The following is a 15,808-nucleotide window of genomic DNA, read 5'->3' on the forward strand; positions in this document are numbered from 1 at the left end:
TATATACCATGGAATATTATGTAGTAATAAAAAGAATAAGATCATGTTCTTTCAACAACATGGATGGAGCCAGAGACCATTATCCTTAGCAAACTAATGCAGGAACAGAAAACCAAATACTGCATGTTCTCACTGGTAAGTGGGAGCTAAATAACAGGAATACATAGACACAACAAGTAAAAGACACTCAGGCCTATGTGAGGGTGGAGGGTGGAAGGAGGGAGAGAATCAGAAAAAACAACTATTGGATAGAATGCCTAGTACCTGGGTAATAATCTGTGCACCAAACTCCCATGACATGAGTTTACCTACAGAACAAACCTGCACATGTATCCCTGAACCTAAAAGTTAAAAGGAAAAAAAAGAATAAGGCAAATAAAATTTTTTATATTAATTAAAAAAATTCATCTATGGAAACTTAATATCTAAAGACCTCCATTTCTTTCTTACAGCCATAGGATTATATTCATACTTAAAATGAATTTTTATAATAATGAAGTATATTCTTATATCTAATTCCTATAATGCAACCAAGTATTAGTTATTTTGGTATTGATTATTTGGTTTATAAAGTATCTAGGACTTTTATTTCTTCTCACATGACTCCTTTGGTCCACTTTTCTGTTGAAAAAACCACCACCAAACAATTGGCAGAAAAATTAGCTGAGAAACAGAGGAAGAAGTAAGGAGGAAAAGAGAGGAACAAAATGAAGGGGAGAGAAATAGGACAAGCACCTGTGCAGCCTATGATTTTTTTTTACCACTAGCAGAATTAAGGTTTAAGTGCATAGAAATAAATATATAAGTTTCTGTAAGTGCATAGGACTTAAATGCATATTACTTCACTGTAATAATCTTTAATGTTCAATTATTTTTATGCAGTATTTATATGCAACCAAACATAACAAATCAGGTATTTTATTAATCAAGTATTAAAAAATTTATAGCAATGTTTGCCTTTCTGGATTCAATAGGTTCACTCACCTATTGTTAGTTGGCTTAATTTTCTGTTGTTCTTGGTGCTTTTCACACATAGTATAAAGTTTGTTTTTTCTATATTTTATAAAGTTTCACCCTACAAAATGTTAGTAATCTGTAAATGTTACTACTCTGTAAAAAAAAAAAAAAGAAAAAGAAAAAAGAAAAAAAAGAACAAAAAAGGGCAGGCGTGGTGGCTCACGCTTGTAATCCCAGCACTTTGGGAGGCTGAGGTGAGCGGATCACATGGTCAGGAGTTTGAGACCAGCCTGGCCAACATGGTGAAACCTGTCTCTACTAAAAATACAAAAATTAGCTGGGCATTGTGGCACGTCATTGTAGACTTGAAAACACAATTTACATACTGAGAAAAATATAAGGAGTCTTTGATATTTTAATTTTTTACTTGGTAGTTAATAAATGCTTTTGAATAGTCATACCTTTTCAAATATGACTTACATATAGTTTCTTGTTGGTAAAATCTATGAAAATGTGAACTTTTGCAAACTTTGTATTACTATAAATAGGAATGTTCATGATAATGCTGTACAATACTATTTTAAATAATAATTCTCTTTGTCCTTATATTTTCACATTGGGAACAGATAGGTAAGTATTAAATATTTTTGGCCGTTCTATTTTTTGCAATATTTTTAGTCACATCCAATTTAATGACTCTGCATTATATTCTTTTTTTCTCCCTAGAAAGTCAAATAAAGGAAACCAGTTTACCCTTTCATACCTACAGCAACATGAATGAAGATCTTAATATAATGAAAGAAAGAGTTTTAGGACACCCATCAAAAAATGTACCATTGAAAAATAAAAGAAGTCAGTTACATTCCAGGAAAAAACGTCTTACATCATATCCAAGATACATTGAAATTATGGTTACAGCTGATGCTAAAGTGGTTTCTGCTCATGAACAGAATTTGCAAAACTATATACTGACTCTAATGTCAATTGTAAGTAAACTGAATATGACTTTTATGTTTTCTAAAATGTTTAGCTTAATATTTTTTAATGTCTAATTAAATTTTTTTTTCCAAAATTTGGTTGTAATTTTGTATGTAGGTTTGAGCCAAAAATAAGATTTCACTGAAGTTTAGTTTAGATAGAGGTATAGCAAGTATACTATTCTGTTACTTGGATACCTTTTTAAAACATTTAAAAATCCCCAAAACCATTTATAGAAAATGCTTGAATTATTCTTTACTTCATCACATGAATGGCTTCTGCCCTCTAGTGACAGAAACTATCCAGGTTGCATTGATCTTTTGCTCTTTGAATCTGAATTTTAAAACCTCATCACCCTATTCGTGTACAGAGGGGATACTATTTTTATCATGGCTATATTCTCCAAATCTGAAATTTGGATACATAATATTTTAAATTATACATGTATTTATGGGGATAAAGGGATAGGCTATTGCTAATAGAACTGTCCTAGCAAATTTGGAATACAAGATCGTAATAACTCTAAGGGTCCTTAATCTGATGTTAATATCTTTGTCAATCAGTGGTGATGCTAGTATTCATAGAAGAGAATTCTAGAGCTAATGAAGGGTGTCAATTCTGTGTTAGTGGCATCATCCTTCATCCTTATGTATATTTGTGTGTGTGTGTGTGTGTGTGTGTGTGTGTGTGTGTGTATCCTCCCTTCCCTACTACCCTGGGACATTCCTGAATTAGGCCTGTTTTTTTAGAGTAATCACTAAGGGTACCCTTTTTCATGCTAGTTTAGTTGATGAAATATTGGCCAGGCGCAGTGGCTCACGCCTGTAATCCCAGCACTTTGGGAGGCTGAGGTGGGAGGATCACCTGAGATGAGGAATTCAAGACCAGCCTGGCAAACATAGTGAAACTTCATCACTACTAAAAATACAAAATTTAGCTGGGCATGATGGTGGGCACCTGCACCCAGCTACTCGGAAGGCTTTGGCAGGAGAATCACTTGAACCCAGGAGGCGGAGAGGTTGCAGTGAGCCGAGACGTGCCATTGCATTCCAGCCTGGGAAACAAGAGCAAAACTGCATCTAAGAAAAAAAAAAAACATTATATGGCCACCTGTTTATAGATTCAGGGTATTTGGAACATATCTTATGGCTGGAAGTACTTCTATTCACAGATAGGGAATTCAGGCCCACTTGGTTGGAAGACTTAGCCAGGACACATCTATAGGACATTGTTAATTTCCCTTAGCTAGATATTCCCAGTTTATTGTGACATGAAGATCATAAGATACCATCATTTTTCTAACATATGACATTTTACCTTAAATTCTTACTGTTATGCCATAGTCTCTGTTGCCTAAACACAGTATCTGATACAGTGTGAGTACTCAATAAATAGTTACTGAAAGAATGAATGAAAACATGGTTAAAATATTAATAAAAGTGATTTTTTTCAGAATTCAGTGCATTGTGATAAAAAACAGAGATATATAAAAATGATTTTTTGAAATTGTGTAAAATTGACCTTTATTTTGTTTACTTTAACTGAATTTTTTAAATGACAATGGAAGTATGGATAGAAATTTATCCTGATGACTTTTTTATTACTTCTGAATTGAAGTAAAATTATCTAGATATATTATTACCTAGATGTATAATTATCTAAATGTTGGTGTGGCAAACTCTAAATTATGAAGGGATTCTAATGAAAATTATGGTGTGGAGGATGTCAATGTACAAAATTATATCAATTATATGGAACACTGGGATATACTTTGCAATAGAAAATAGTTAAAAGAGATAGCATTAATTAAGAAAGTTGGGTAGGGAAAATACTGAAGAAAAATATTAGATTTGATAGGTTTTAAAACATGGTAAATGATAGATAACTATTGTCAGTGCTTTGGGTATACTCACTAAAAGGGATAAAGGAATGAACACAGGACTAATTTTGGAATACTTTCTTGCATTTTTGGTGATATTATCATCCTCAGAAATATTCTGTTACTATATTTTACATAAAAATTGGTATCATCACTGTCAGACGATGCTGTGACATACCTTCAGATAACTGAAGTTGTCCATGGAAGATTTAAAGCCAGAGTTAATTGAAGGAAATGAAGACAGACCTTTTGATGTCATGGAAAGCAAATCTGCATCTGAGATTGCCTGAAACAACATACCAATGCATGTACTTAGCATTTTCTGGATTTTTAGGCCTACTAGAAGGAGAATAGGTTTTCGTTGAAGACAGAATTTTTATAGACACAGTCATCTGGTTTGTGTTAAGTTTTGTTCGCAGGGAGATAGGTGGAGCAGAGTTGAGGAAGAGGCATGCATTCCAAATATAAGTGGGGTAGGAGGAAAAATTAAGGAGGGTAAGTCTCTCTTTTGAGATACTTTGGGTTTTTGTATATGCTTTCTTTCTTCCTTGGAAGCCAAATTTCAGATGACTTCTAAGCTACCTGGGTTTAGTGCTTTTCTTCTCTCTCACTAAAAGAATATTTAAATGTGGACATAGGAAAACTAGTAGACTCTATGGTTCTGTATATAAATTGTTGTTTTATTGATTAAAAAGCAGTGATCACAGCTATATTTATGATTGAAAAAATATTAAAGGTGGGCTGGGTACAGTGGCTCACACCTATAATCCCAGCACTTTGGGAAGCCAAGGCAAGCAGATAACGAGGTCAAGAGATGGAAACAATTTTGGCCAACATGGTGAAACCCCATCTCTACTAAAAATACAAAAATTATTAGCTGGGCATGGTGGCGGGCACCTGTAGTCCCAGCTACTCGGGAGGCCGAGGCAGGAAAATCACTGGAACCTGGGAAGTGGAGGTTGCAGTGAGCCGAGATTGCGACAGTGCACTCCAGCCTGGCGACAGAGCAAGATTTCTTCTCAAAAACAAAACAGACAAACAAAATATTAAAGATGAAAGGGAACTTAAGAGGAAGAGTGACAAACTCTCCCTGTTTTACCTGGAACTTGCTCAGTTTTGGTATTGAGTCTCATGTCCTTGGAAACCCTTCAGTCCTGAGTAAACTGGGACAGTTGATCACACTGTAGAGATCAAATCTAGTACAACTTGTTTTATTGCTACTTGTTAAGTCTATTTCAAAAACCAATTTAAAGACGTAAGAGAAATGCTATCTGCACATAAGTGTCCACAGGCATTTCCAGTTTAGGAAGGAGCTGTTTAGGTTTTGCATATTTTTTTCCAATTCTTAGACGGCATTAACTGCATTTATTCAAACACACACATGGATTATTGGTGATATTCTGATCACAGTAATTTAGGAAAAGGTGAAGACAGTGTGACATAGGCTTGAGATATGATAAAGACAAGTTCAAAGTGATGAAAAAGAATTTTTGTGTGTTGAGCTCTAGACATAATGGGGTAAATAAGTGAATGCTTTCAGCATTGAGCAAATGGATTATATATGCAACTAACTATCCTTACTCATCCTGCACAAAATAAAAGATTGTACTGTCTTCTTAAACTTTTTCTTTGCTTTCAACAATTTAATGAAATGCAGTGTAGTGATACAGAAATAAAGAATGTGATGTAATTCATTTTTTAGTTGCACTTAACATTATCAGAATAGCCTAGAGACCCTTCTAATTCAAAGGGTTTCTGGAATTAACATTAAAATTAGTGGGGTAGAACACAGTTGTGATGTACAATATACTGAAATACTGTTTGTGTTAAATGAGCAGAGATACTCAGCTACTATTCTAAAACCTTTATCCCTAGGGAATTTGGGTGACAACATCAGGTTAAAATGGCATTTAGATATACATTATTAAGCTACTAAAATGTGTGCAAACTAGAGAAATCCTTTCTTCAGTATATTTATTTTGGTATTCAATTATTATTTAATAAACCTTAAATATTTACTAAGTATTAAAGACTTCCACACTTCATTATAGTTATAAAAGTTTAACTTTATAATATTCAGCCTGTTGTAGATTTAATAATGTAAATTTAAGGAGCATCACATAATCCTCAAGAATTAACCCTTTTATTAAAACATGATTACTATTATTAGAGGCATATATCAACTACAAACCCTGACTTGCATTACATTGACTTTATACCATTAGTTTCAATTCTGTTGGTTGCTTTTACTGATGTTATTAGGATGGGAAAGATTTTTAACTACACTAAAATAAAAACTAATGATATGGTTTCATACTTTGGATATAACCACTTATATTACTTTTCTCTTTCTTCTCTTTGGTGCATATTCTTAATTATTTGCGCATATTCTCTTTGTATATATGTGGAATTTCATAATTTTCAATTTAAAAATGCAAAGATCTTTCTGAAGAAGTAAAGAGTAATGATCTTTGTATATAAAATTTCTTTGTCAAAATCAGTTTTTATAGATGATTTTGTACTTCTTAATGAAGGTGGCTTATGAACATACCATATGTGAACATTTGCTAAAGCTCCATCTAGAAATTATTTTCAAAATGATTGGTAAGTTAATGGTGCTAGCAATTTGTTTCATGCTTTGTATGAAGTATATTTTGCCTAGAATTTTCTTAAAGATTTCAGCAATACAATTCATCCCATTATTCTTTACCTTTCATTAGATATCCATGAAATAATAATATTTACTATTTTATGAAATCTATAAAGAAATAGGAACTACTTATATGAAGGAAACTAACATTTGAAGAATAAAAGATTAAATACATTTTAGTTAGATCAATAAAAATTCTAATACATAGCACTCTAAAATGTAGTGATTACAATAATATATTAAAATATTATATGGCTGTATAGAATAGGATGATACGTTAGAAATCTGGTCTGGTGTTTCCTAAAATGTAGTTTATGGAATGGAATATTAGTCCTTTGATATGCTCCAAGGCTAAGGACTGTGATTATATAGTTACATGAAATGCTGTATATAATATCTCTGTCTCATAGATTTAATGTGTGTGTATGTGTGTGTGTTAGCCTATTCAAGATTCGATGAATATATCTAATTATTTTAGCTTATTTATCAAACTGTGGAATAATTTTTTTCTTTAAAACCAAAGTCGGCCGGGCGCGGTGGCTCACGCCTGTAATCCCAGCACTTTGGGAGGCCGAGGCGGGTGGATCACGAGGTCAAGAGATTGAGACCATCCTGGTCAACATGGTGAAACCCCGTCTCTACTAAAAATAGAAAAAAATTAGCTAGGCACGGTGGCGTGTGCCTGTAATCCCAGCTACTCAGGAGGCTGAGGCAGGAGAATTGCCTGAACCCAGGAGGCGGAGGTTGCGGTAAGCCGAGATCGCGCCATTGCACTTCAGCCTGGGTAACAAGAGCGAAACTGTCTCAAAAAAACAAAACAAAACAAAAAAAAAAACAGTCAAACAACAACAACAAATGTCCTTCACAACACTTCCCCAACAGCACCTGGTTAATATTAATCCACTATGCAAAGACATTGTGACTCAAGGGTACCCAGTGCCTCAACATGGATATTAAGGACATTAAGACCAAAAAAAAAAAAAAAAGATAAATGCATTTTCCGGGGTTGAACAACTAGCTTGTAGCTACTAATAGAGCTAGAAGTAAAGCCCATGTTTGCTGACTGCCTATGACTTCTCCTAGGCCACTGGCAAGTGAACATAACAGGATAATACCAGTGGCTAGGGGATGAATTGCAGCCGGGTTTTGAAATGTTTTGTGCCAAGAACTGAGAATGACTTGAGGGTAGAATGCTGAAATAAGATCAGATAAAGTAGTCTGTGCTCTAAAGCCAGACTGTACAGGATGAAAATTGGGTTCTGTTTGCTACCAGCTGCCTAATCTTCAGTGTGTTACATAACTTCTCTGTATCTTACTGTTCTTATCAGTAAAACTGACACTATAATACTTCCTATATCATAGGATTTGTTACATAACAGTTGTTTGCATTATCTTTTCCCTAGTCTTACATTTAAGGCTATTTTGCTGTAGTAATATATTTCAAATTATATTGTCAGAATATTGGGAATTTTTTTCCAAATTCTAGCTTGAAGATTGGTCACTTTTCAATAAAGGAGCAGCATCTGTTTCCTTCTGAAACTGGAAATATTTTTGTGGTTACATATTTTATACTTGATATTGTAATATCCAAATTGTCATTGGTAGTCAAAATACTTGGGTCAATGAATATAGTAATTAGCTGTGTAGACACCTCATAGTGCACATGCTCTTTTTTCTGTGGACTACTGGGTATGCATATTCTTCTGAGACACAGAAGTCTTCACAGCTGTTTTTCATTTATGGGAGAAAAAGAACATTTATAAATACCTTTGAGGTGTATCTTTTACCTTGTAATGTGACTTAGAAAAGCATCCACTTTTAAACTCACAGGATCAAGGGTAACTCTAAAATCACAAAGACAGGTGTGCTTTTTTTTTTTTCCTGTGGTAGATACATTTTAAAATGTTGCATGTAAAATGGGTATTTATAAATTCAACTGTAAATTCACAGCTCCTATTTTAAAGTGAGAAATACTGCATTGCTAACAGACATGCTTGAAATTGTCAATCAGGTGACTATCTCTGTCTTAACTTACTGTCAAATCTCTGGAGCCACCTCCACACTTGCCAAAACATGCTACTACCAGAGCCAAAGTCATCACTATAGGTACAGATGGCAAACCTGTAAGTTTTTGAGGCTGCACAGCTATAACAGTAGTAAAGATGCTGGATTATGTATTTATGCTCATGCTGACCCTACAGTATCAGCAGCTCTAAAGATGCTTTTGGGTCTAGTTCTGGTAGTAGTCCATTTGGCACAAGAGACATTGACAGCAGTCATGTTACATGTTATGGTGAAGCAGTTTTGGCTGATAGAGTGAGGACTCTGGTAGTGATACTTCTAACAAACTGTAAGCTCCACAAGGTCAGGGCCTTTGTCCTCTTACCTGTATCTGCTTCTCTAGCCAACAAAGCAAGGAGTAAATGCTGAACATTTATTTATTAAACAAATGAGCAAAGTAGCACCCCCTGGAGCAATGGCTGACTTGATTTAGGCAGTGACCAACTAGAAGGTGATCTAGGATTCAGAAGCAGTTTTCATTACACAGGTAGCCCAGGTCCAGAGTGGGCTATGTCTCTAATTAAGTACCAAGCAGAGGTATTGGCCATGGAAGATACTCCTACTGCAGTGGCAACCTCTATAATGGCTACAAGAAGAGAATATAAATAGTGAATTGGATGGCACCTTGATCATGAATGATAAATGAGCTCATGCAGAGCCTGTGCAGAGTGCCTAGCATTTTCCAGTGCTGGAAAATTGAGAACCAGATAGTGACTCATGACCTCTTCTAGGGCTGTTTATATGATTCTGGATGGATCTGTCTCCATGGATTCTGGTAATTCTAAACTTTAAAAATAACAACCATATTTGGAGCTGGAAATATGCAACCGTAGCTGAAAGAGTAGATGAACTATTAGAAAAAAATAGGTAAAACTTACATATTTTTATGGAAGATTGTTGTCATATAAATTGTGGATTATGACACAGAATGAAGTGAATTCCTTGCTGAATCATCCATAACAACAGTTCCAAACTCTAATATGTGTTCAGATCACTTGCGATCTCGTTAAAGTGCAGACTCTGAATCATTAATCTAGGGTGGGGTCTGAGATTTCGTGTATTCATATAAGCTCTAGGTTACGTGGATGCTGCTGATCCATAGATTAGTCTCAGTAGCAAGGTTTAAGATACTCAAATTCTGAATCTTTAAGATGCCTGGGTTTCAATCCTACAGATTCTGATTTAATTGTCAAGGGACGTGGTCTGAACATGAGGATTTGTAAAAGCATTTTAAGAAATTCCAAGATTCCTATGTGCAGTGCAATTGGAGAATTGGTACTCTGTGACTGGTTTCAACTTACTTTTAAGAAGAAATATTCATTTTAGACAACTAATCCTACTTTTTTTTTGTATGCAGGTTGCAACAATCTACAAGGATCCAAGTATTGGAAATTTTATACACATAGCAGTGGTTAAATTAGTTATTATTCACCATGAGCAGGTAAGATACCGGTCTAAAATTAGTAATCTTAGCTGTAGTAAGCTTTTAGTGAGAGTACATAGAGATTATGGAACTCTTATTAGAAATGAGGTTTTTTAAAATTTACTTTAAAAACTTGATTTGAAAAGGAATGAGATTACCCTTATTTGTTGTGATGGAAATAAAATAGAGTGACAACAGTGTTTAACTGAGCAAATGAAATAACAAAAATGAATAAACCAAGAATAAAAGATTAAAAACCTTAGTATTCATTTTTATAATCCTGATGTCAGAGGATTTAAAATATAGTAGTTTTTAAAAATGTTTTATTCCTAAATATTGGATGGTTATATTAAGAAGATCTAATTAGATTCAGTTTGGGTCATAATGTTTTTGATATTGCTAAAATTTGTTAGAGTTAATATATGAAGAAGAGATGCTGTCAGTCCCTCATTTGCCTGTGAGAATGCGATTTGATAAATTGTGCAGATGCTGATAAAGTTGGAAGGAAAAGGGGACATTAATATTTTGACATAGTATTGCATTGCTTATTTTGCATAGGAAGGACCAGTCATTAATTATGATGGTGGTGCCACGTTAAGCAAATTTTGTTCATGGCAAAAAACTCAGAATGTCCTCGATGATGTTCACCCTTCCCACCATGACACTGCTGTTCTTATCACTAGGTATGATTATAGAAATAACCTTTCTCATACAATCTTTTACTTTTCCCCTCCTGCATGACTAATACTTCTTATTATCTTCATTCTTCATTAATAATACACAGAAGTGTTCTATGAGAACTTGTATTACAAAAGACACTATCGAATAAAAGCGTTCTTCTATATTTTCAAACCAGAATATTAGTTAGTTCTCTGGGAAATTAGCAATGTCAGGTTGCTGAGTAGTGATTTGATCTAACAAAATAATTTCCTTATGATATTAGTGACAGAATGAGATAATTAAGAAATTAACATAGTTATGGAATTCAGAGCAGGTTTTGTTCATTCCCTCTTGATGTTTCAGTTGCTTGGAAATAACTTTGTTCTTTCATTTGTTCACTTTTTGGACTCCCTGTACTTTAAAAAAATCTATTTTTCTGTTCCTTGTTTTGATGCTTAATGCATGCCTTAATTACCATGCTGCCTTTGCTAGAATTGTTCTCAAATCTACTTATTTATATGAAAACAGCTTCTGCTATTATAAAATTATTGTTCATTTTACAAGAAATACTATACATTGTTAATTCACACCTTTGTTTCAGCAACAGTAATACTACAAGAATATATAAATTCTAGGCTTGATATTTGGTTGTCTAACTAAATAAATCCTTTACTTGGGAATCAAACTCAAAGAAATCTCAGTTTTCTAGAATCCTGAAATTAAAACCTTTAGCCAATGTAAAATAGCTAACATATGGTTCATGTACAGTCATGTGTTGCTTAATGATGGGGACACAGTCTGACAAATGAACCATTAGGTGATTTAGTCTTTATGCAAGTATCATAGAGTGTACTTATGCAAACCTAGGTGGTGTAGCCTACTTACTACACACCTAGGCAATATGGTATAGCATGTTGGTCCTAGGCTACAAGCCTGTATAGCATGTTATTGTACTGAATACTGTAGGCATTTGTAACACAATGGTATGTACTTGTGTATCTAAACATACCTAAACATAGAAAAGGTACAGTATAAATATGATATCATAATCTTATAGGACCAATGTCATATATGCAGTCTATTGTTGACTGAATCATGTTATGCAGTGCATGACTGTACTTTAATCTCTTTTGAAAAGTAAGCAGAATTGATTAAATTTTATACATAGTATTATATTATATATTGTCTATGGTTCTGCTCTGGATTATAGTTAGAAGCCAAGCAGCAGAGATTGGAGCTAGCAGATTAAATATTGGAGGAAGAAAGGGCTATGAGAAAGAGGTGATTAGAAAAGAGACATGAGAACTGTCAAATTGAATGGCCATTGACTAAGTAATGCAGAAGCAAAAAAAAAAAAAAAAAAAATTAAGCAACTTGTTAACATCTGAGAACTCCGTTATTTTGCATAAGATAATGATAACTGAAGCTCATGATGATGTTGAATCATCATGAGGGTAAACTATATATTATATATACTGTGTAAGTAAAAGCAGAGACATTAAAAATATACTAGCTTTTCATTGAACTTGGTTAATGATTCAACTATTTACAACACTCATTATACAGTACATACTGCTTATTGATATGGACAAATGGTGCATTGCTCTAGGTTTAGACTTTTTGAGACATTAATATGAACTAGATTTTAAATGTTAGTTTGTGGTAGTAGTCATGTCATAGTTAAAGCTTCTTTATTTTATTTTAGCTTGTTGCAAAAATATTTTCCAAAAATGCTTCAAACCTATCTTTTATTTTAAGGGAAGACATTTGTTCATCTAAAGAGAGCTGTAACATATTAGGTAAGTTATTTTGTTAATTAAGTTTAGCTTATGTAATTGTTTATTGAGTTATTTAAAATAATGTTTAGGCTAATTTCCATTTATTTTACATTTTAGTAATTTTGATTAATTATTCTAATACATTATTACACTTGTCACTGTTACTTCATTCTGCTGCTGTAAATTTTACAAAATAAGAACTAATATTTATTTGCAAATTGCTAAATATCAAATGCTGTGCATGAGAAATAATACATAATCACCTATATGCCAGTTTAAAGGGAAATAACAAAATGAATAGCCATGAATTCACCACTAGATTTAAGTTAGAATTTTGTCACTACTATTGTGTGGTCTATGTTCATTTTCCATCTCTCTGCTTTTCCCCATGAGGTAGCCAATTGAGTGAATTTTGTATTTACCAATTCCTTCTGTCTTTTGAAAAATAGTTTTGTTACATATATATGTGTTCCTAAACAAAAATTACTTTTGCTTCTTTTTGAATTCTGTAGTTGAAGTTTATGCATTTTCACTGTTATATAATATTTCATCTATAATTTATATATCCATATCACATTGAGGTATATTTGGGCTGATTCCACTGTTTTGTGTCATGAACTTCACTGGAAGAGCTAGGGTATATTCCTAGGATTCAGATGCCTGTGCCACTAAGTGACCTAATATTCACATTTATATGATATAACAAATTATTTTCTAAAGCAGTTATACCAATTTATACATTTATCAATAAACATTCCTTTTGATTATATCTTTATAAATACTGAGTATCTTCAGATTTCTCATTTTTTCCCCAGTCTCGTAAATATCTGAAAATTTTTCCTTTAACATTTAAATCTCTAATCCATTGGGGTAATTTTTTGATATTGTATCAGATAGAGATCTAGTTTTATTAGTTCCTTTTTTAAAAATTCAAATAAATATCCTTTATTAAGGAAAAAAGGAATATTGTTAAGCACCAAAACTGTATGTTGTTACATTGCATGTACAATAAGTGAGAGATGATTCCAGTATTTGGTGTACTAGTACTTAACTCTGAAGTTATGTACAACAAATGGGAAATACAAAGCAGTACAATGTAATAATTACAATGTAGAAAAATTGCACTAAAGAGCCAAAGGCAACAGTCAAGACAATTATTGGAAATTTCATAGTATTGCTATAAGTGCTTGTTTAGTTTTTTCTTTATACTTTTAATACATTAGAGTGTTAAGTACATTTAAGTATTGTAAATTTGCAAGAGTTGGCATTTACACTATGCACACTGTCTATTTAATGTAATGGTGTTAAAGCAATCCTATAGGCCAAGCACGATGTGCTGCTGTTTTGCTTCTACCTTTATAATGTTGTACAAAGCTAGTAAATGGTGAATGCCTTTACAATTTTTATTTACCCAGAAATGCTATAAAACATGTCAGTCTCCTTAGCTCTAATGGGTATTATTCATGCAAAATGATGTGTAGTCTTGCAATTTTTATAAACTTATATTATGATTTCACAATTGGTAAGACAGACACTACAATGAGAAGTTCAACAAAGTAGTGGTGGAAATTCTATCAAAGAAGTTCGAAATCACTGTGTGGGTTGCATCATCTACTCGCACAGACAAGGAGAAAACCACCTTTTGATTATGGAGTCTTCTTAAAACCAACATAATTAGTATTCGGAAAAGCTGGAATAACCTGTAATACCCCTTAGTGGTTAACCATAGAACACATAAGTTAAAAAAAAAAGCCAAAAATTTTCCTTGTTAAACTTGAACTGTATAACCACATTCATACCTTTTGTTTCCATCTAAACATTACTTTTTAACGTCTTTCCTTCCCTCTCTCAACTCACCAAATTGAATTACTCTTAAAAATCAGTTGTACCTGATTTAAAAAAAAAAATACACAAAAACAAAAACCCCAATTCTTCTAACCCTCAAAATAAACAACTGCTTTGAAATCATTGTGAAGTTACATTCATAATCCTTTTTATTTGAATAACCAACTCCCTAAACCATATACATTGAATATACATTGAATAATTCCTCTTTTTCTTAGAATCTGCAATGTCATATATAAAATTTGCATAGCTATAGCTTAGCTCCCATTTATAAGTGAGAACATGCAGTATTTGGTTTTTGATTCCTGAGTAACTTCATTTAGAATAATGCCTCCAGTTCCATCCAAATTGCCACAAAAGACATTATTTCATTTTTTTTTGTGTCTGAATAGCAATCCATGGCCTATACATACCACATTTTCTTGCTCACTCATCAGTTGAGCAAAGTATTTTTGCAGTTGTGAATTGTGCTGAGATAGCATATGTGTGCAGATGTCATTTTTATATAGTGACTTTTTCTTTGGGTAAATACCCAGTAGTGGAATTACTGGATCAAATGGTAGATATATTTTTAGTTCTTTGATTCATCTCCATACTATTTTCCGTAGAGGTTATACTAACTTACATTCTTATCAGCAGTGTATAAGCATTTCTTTTTTTACCACATCAATGCCAATATCTGTTGTTTTTTGACTTTATAATAATGGCCTTTCTGGTTGGGGTAAGGTGGTATCTCATTGTGGTTTTAATTTGCATTTTCCTGATGATTAGTAATGTTGAGCATTTTTTCATTTGTTTGTTGGCCAATTGTATATCTCCTTTGAGAAATGTCTGTTCATGTCCTTTGCTCACTTTTTAATGGGATTATTTGTTTTCTTGCTGATTTGTTTGAGTTTCTTGTAGATTCTGTATATTAGTCCTTTGTCAGATGCATCGTGTACAAATATTTTCTCCAACTCTGTGTTGTCTATTTACTCTGATGATTATTTCTTTTACTGTGCAGAAGCTTTTTAATTTAATCAGGTCCCATTTATTTATTTATTTATTTATTTATTTATGGTTTACCTGCTTTTGGGGTCTTAATTATAAATTCCTTTTTTAAAAAATATATTTTATTGTACTTTAGGCTCTGGGGTACATGTGTAGAACATGCAGGCTTGTTGCATAGGTACATACATGGCAATGTGGTTTGCTGCCTCCATCCCCGTCACCTATATCTGACATTTCTCTCCATATTATACCCCCCCAACTCCCTAACCCTGCTGTCCCACCCCTAGTCCCCCACAACAGACACCATGTGTAATGCTCCCCTCCCTGTGTCCATGTGTTATCACTGTTCAATACCCACCTATGAGTGAGAACATGCAGTGTTTGATTTTCTGTTTTTGTGTCAGTTTGCTGAGAATGATGGTTTCCAGATTTATCCATGTCCCTACAAAGGACACAAACTCATCATTTTTTATGGCTGCATAGTATTCCATGGTGTATATGTGACACATTTTCCTTGTCCAGTTTATCATCAGTAGGCATTTGGGTTGGTTCCAGGTCTTTGCTGTTGTAAACAGTGACACAATGAG

General features: G+C 33.4%; 1 protein-coding gene across 1 annotated transcript in view; it reads left to right on the forward strand.

Moving 5' to 3' along the window:
* ADAMTS20 (ADAM metallopeptidase with thrombospondin type 1 motif 20) overlaps positions 1-15,808 on the forward strand; it is a 207,427-nt gene that overhangs the window by 48,710 nt on the left and 142,909 nt on the right. The window contains exons 4-7 of the mRNA XM_012459057.3: positions 1,684-1,943; positions 9,883-9,966; positions 10,507-10,631; positions 12,367-12,407. Coding sequence (XP_012314480.2) covers positions 1,684-1,943; positions 9,883-9,966; positions 10,507-10,631; positions 12,367-12,407 — 510 coding nt within the window. The remainder of the gene's footprint in view (positions 1-1,683; positions 1,944-9,882; positions 9,967-10,506; positions 10,632-12,366; positions 12,408-15,808) is intronic.

The sequence above is a fragment of the Aotus nancymaae genome, unplaced genomic scaffold (genome assembly GCF_030222135.1).
Source record: "Aotus nancymaae isolate 86718 unplaced genomic scaffold, 86718_ANA_hifiasm-v0.15.2.pri h1tg000092l, whole genome shotgun sequence".
Classification (NCBI taxonomy): domain Eukaryota; kingdom Metazoa; phylum Chordata; class Mammalia; order Primates; family Aotidae; genus Aotus; species Aotus nancymaae.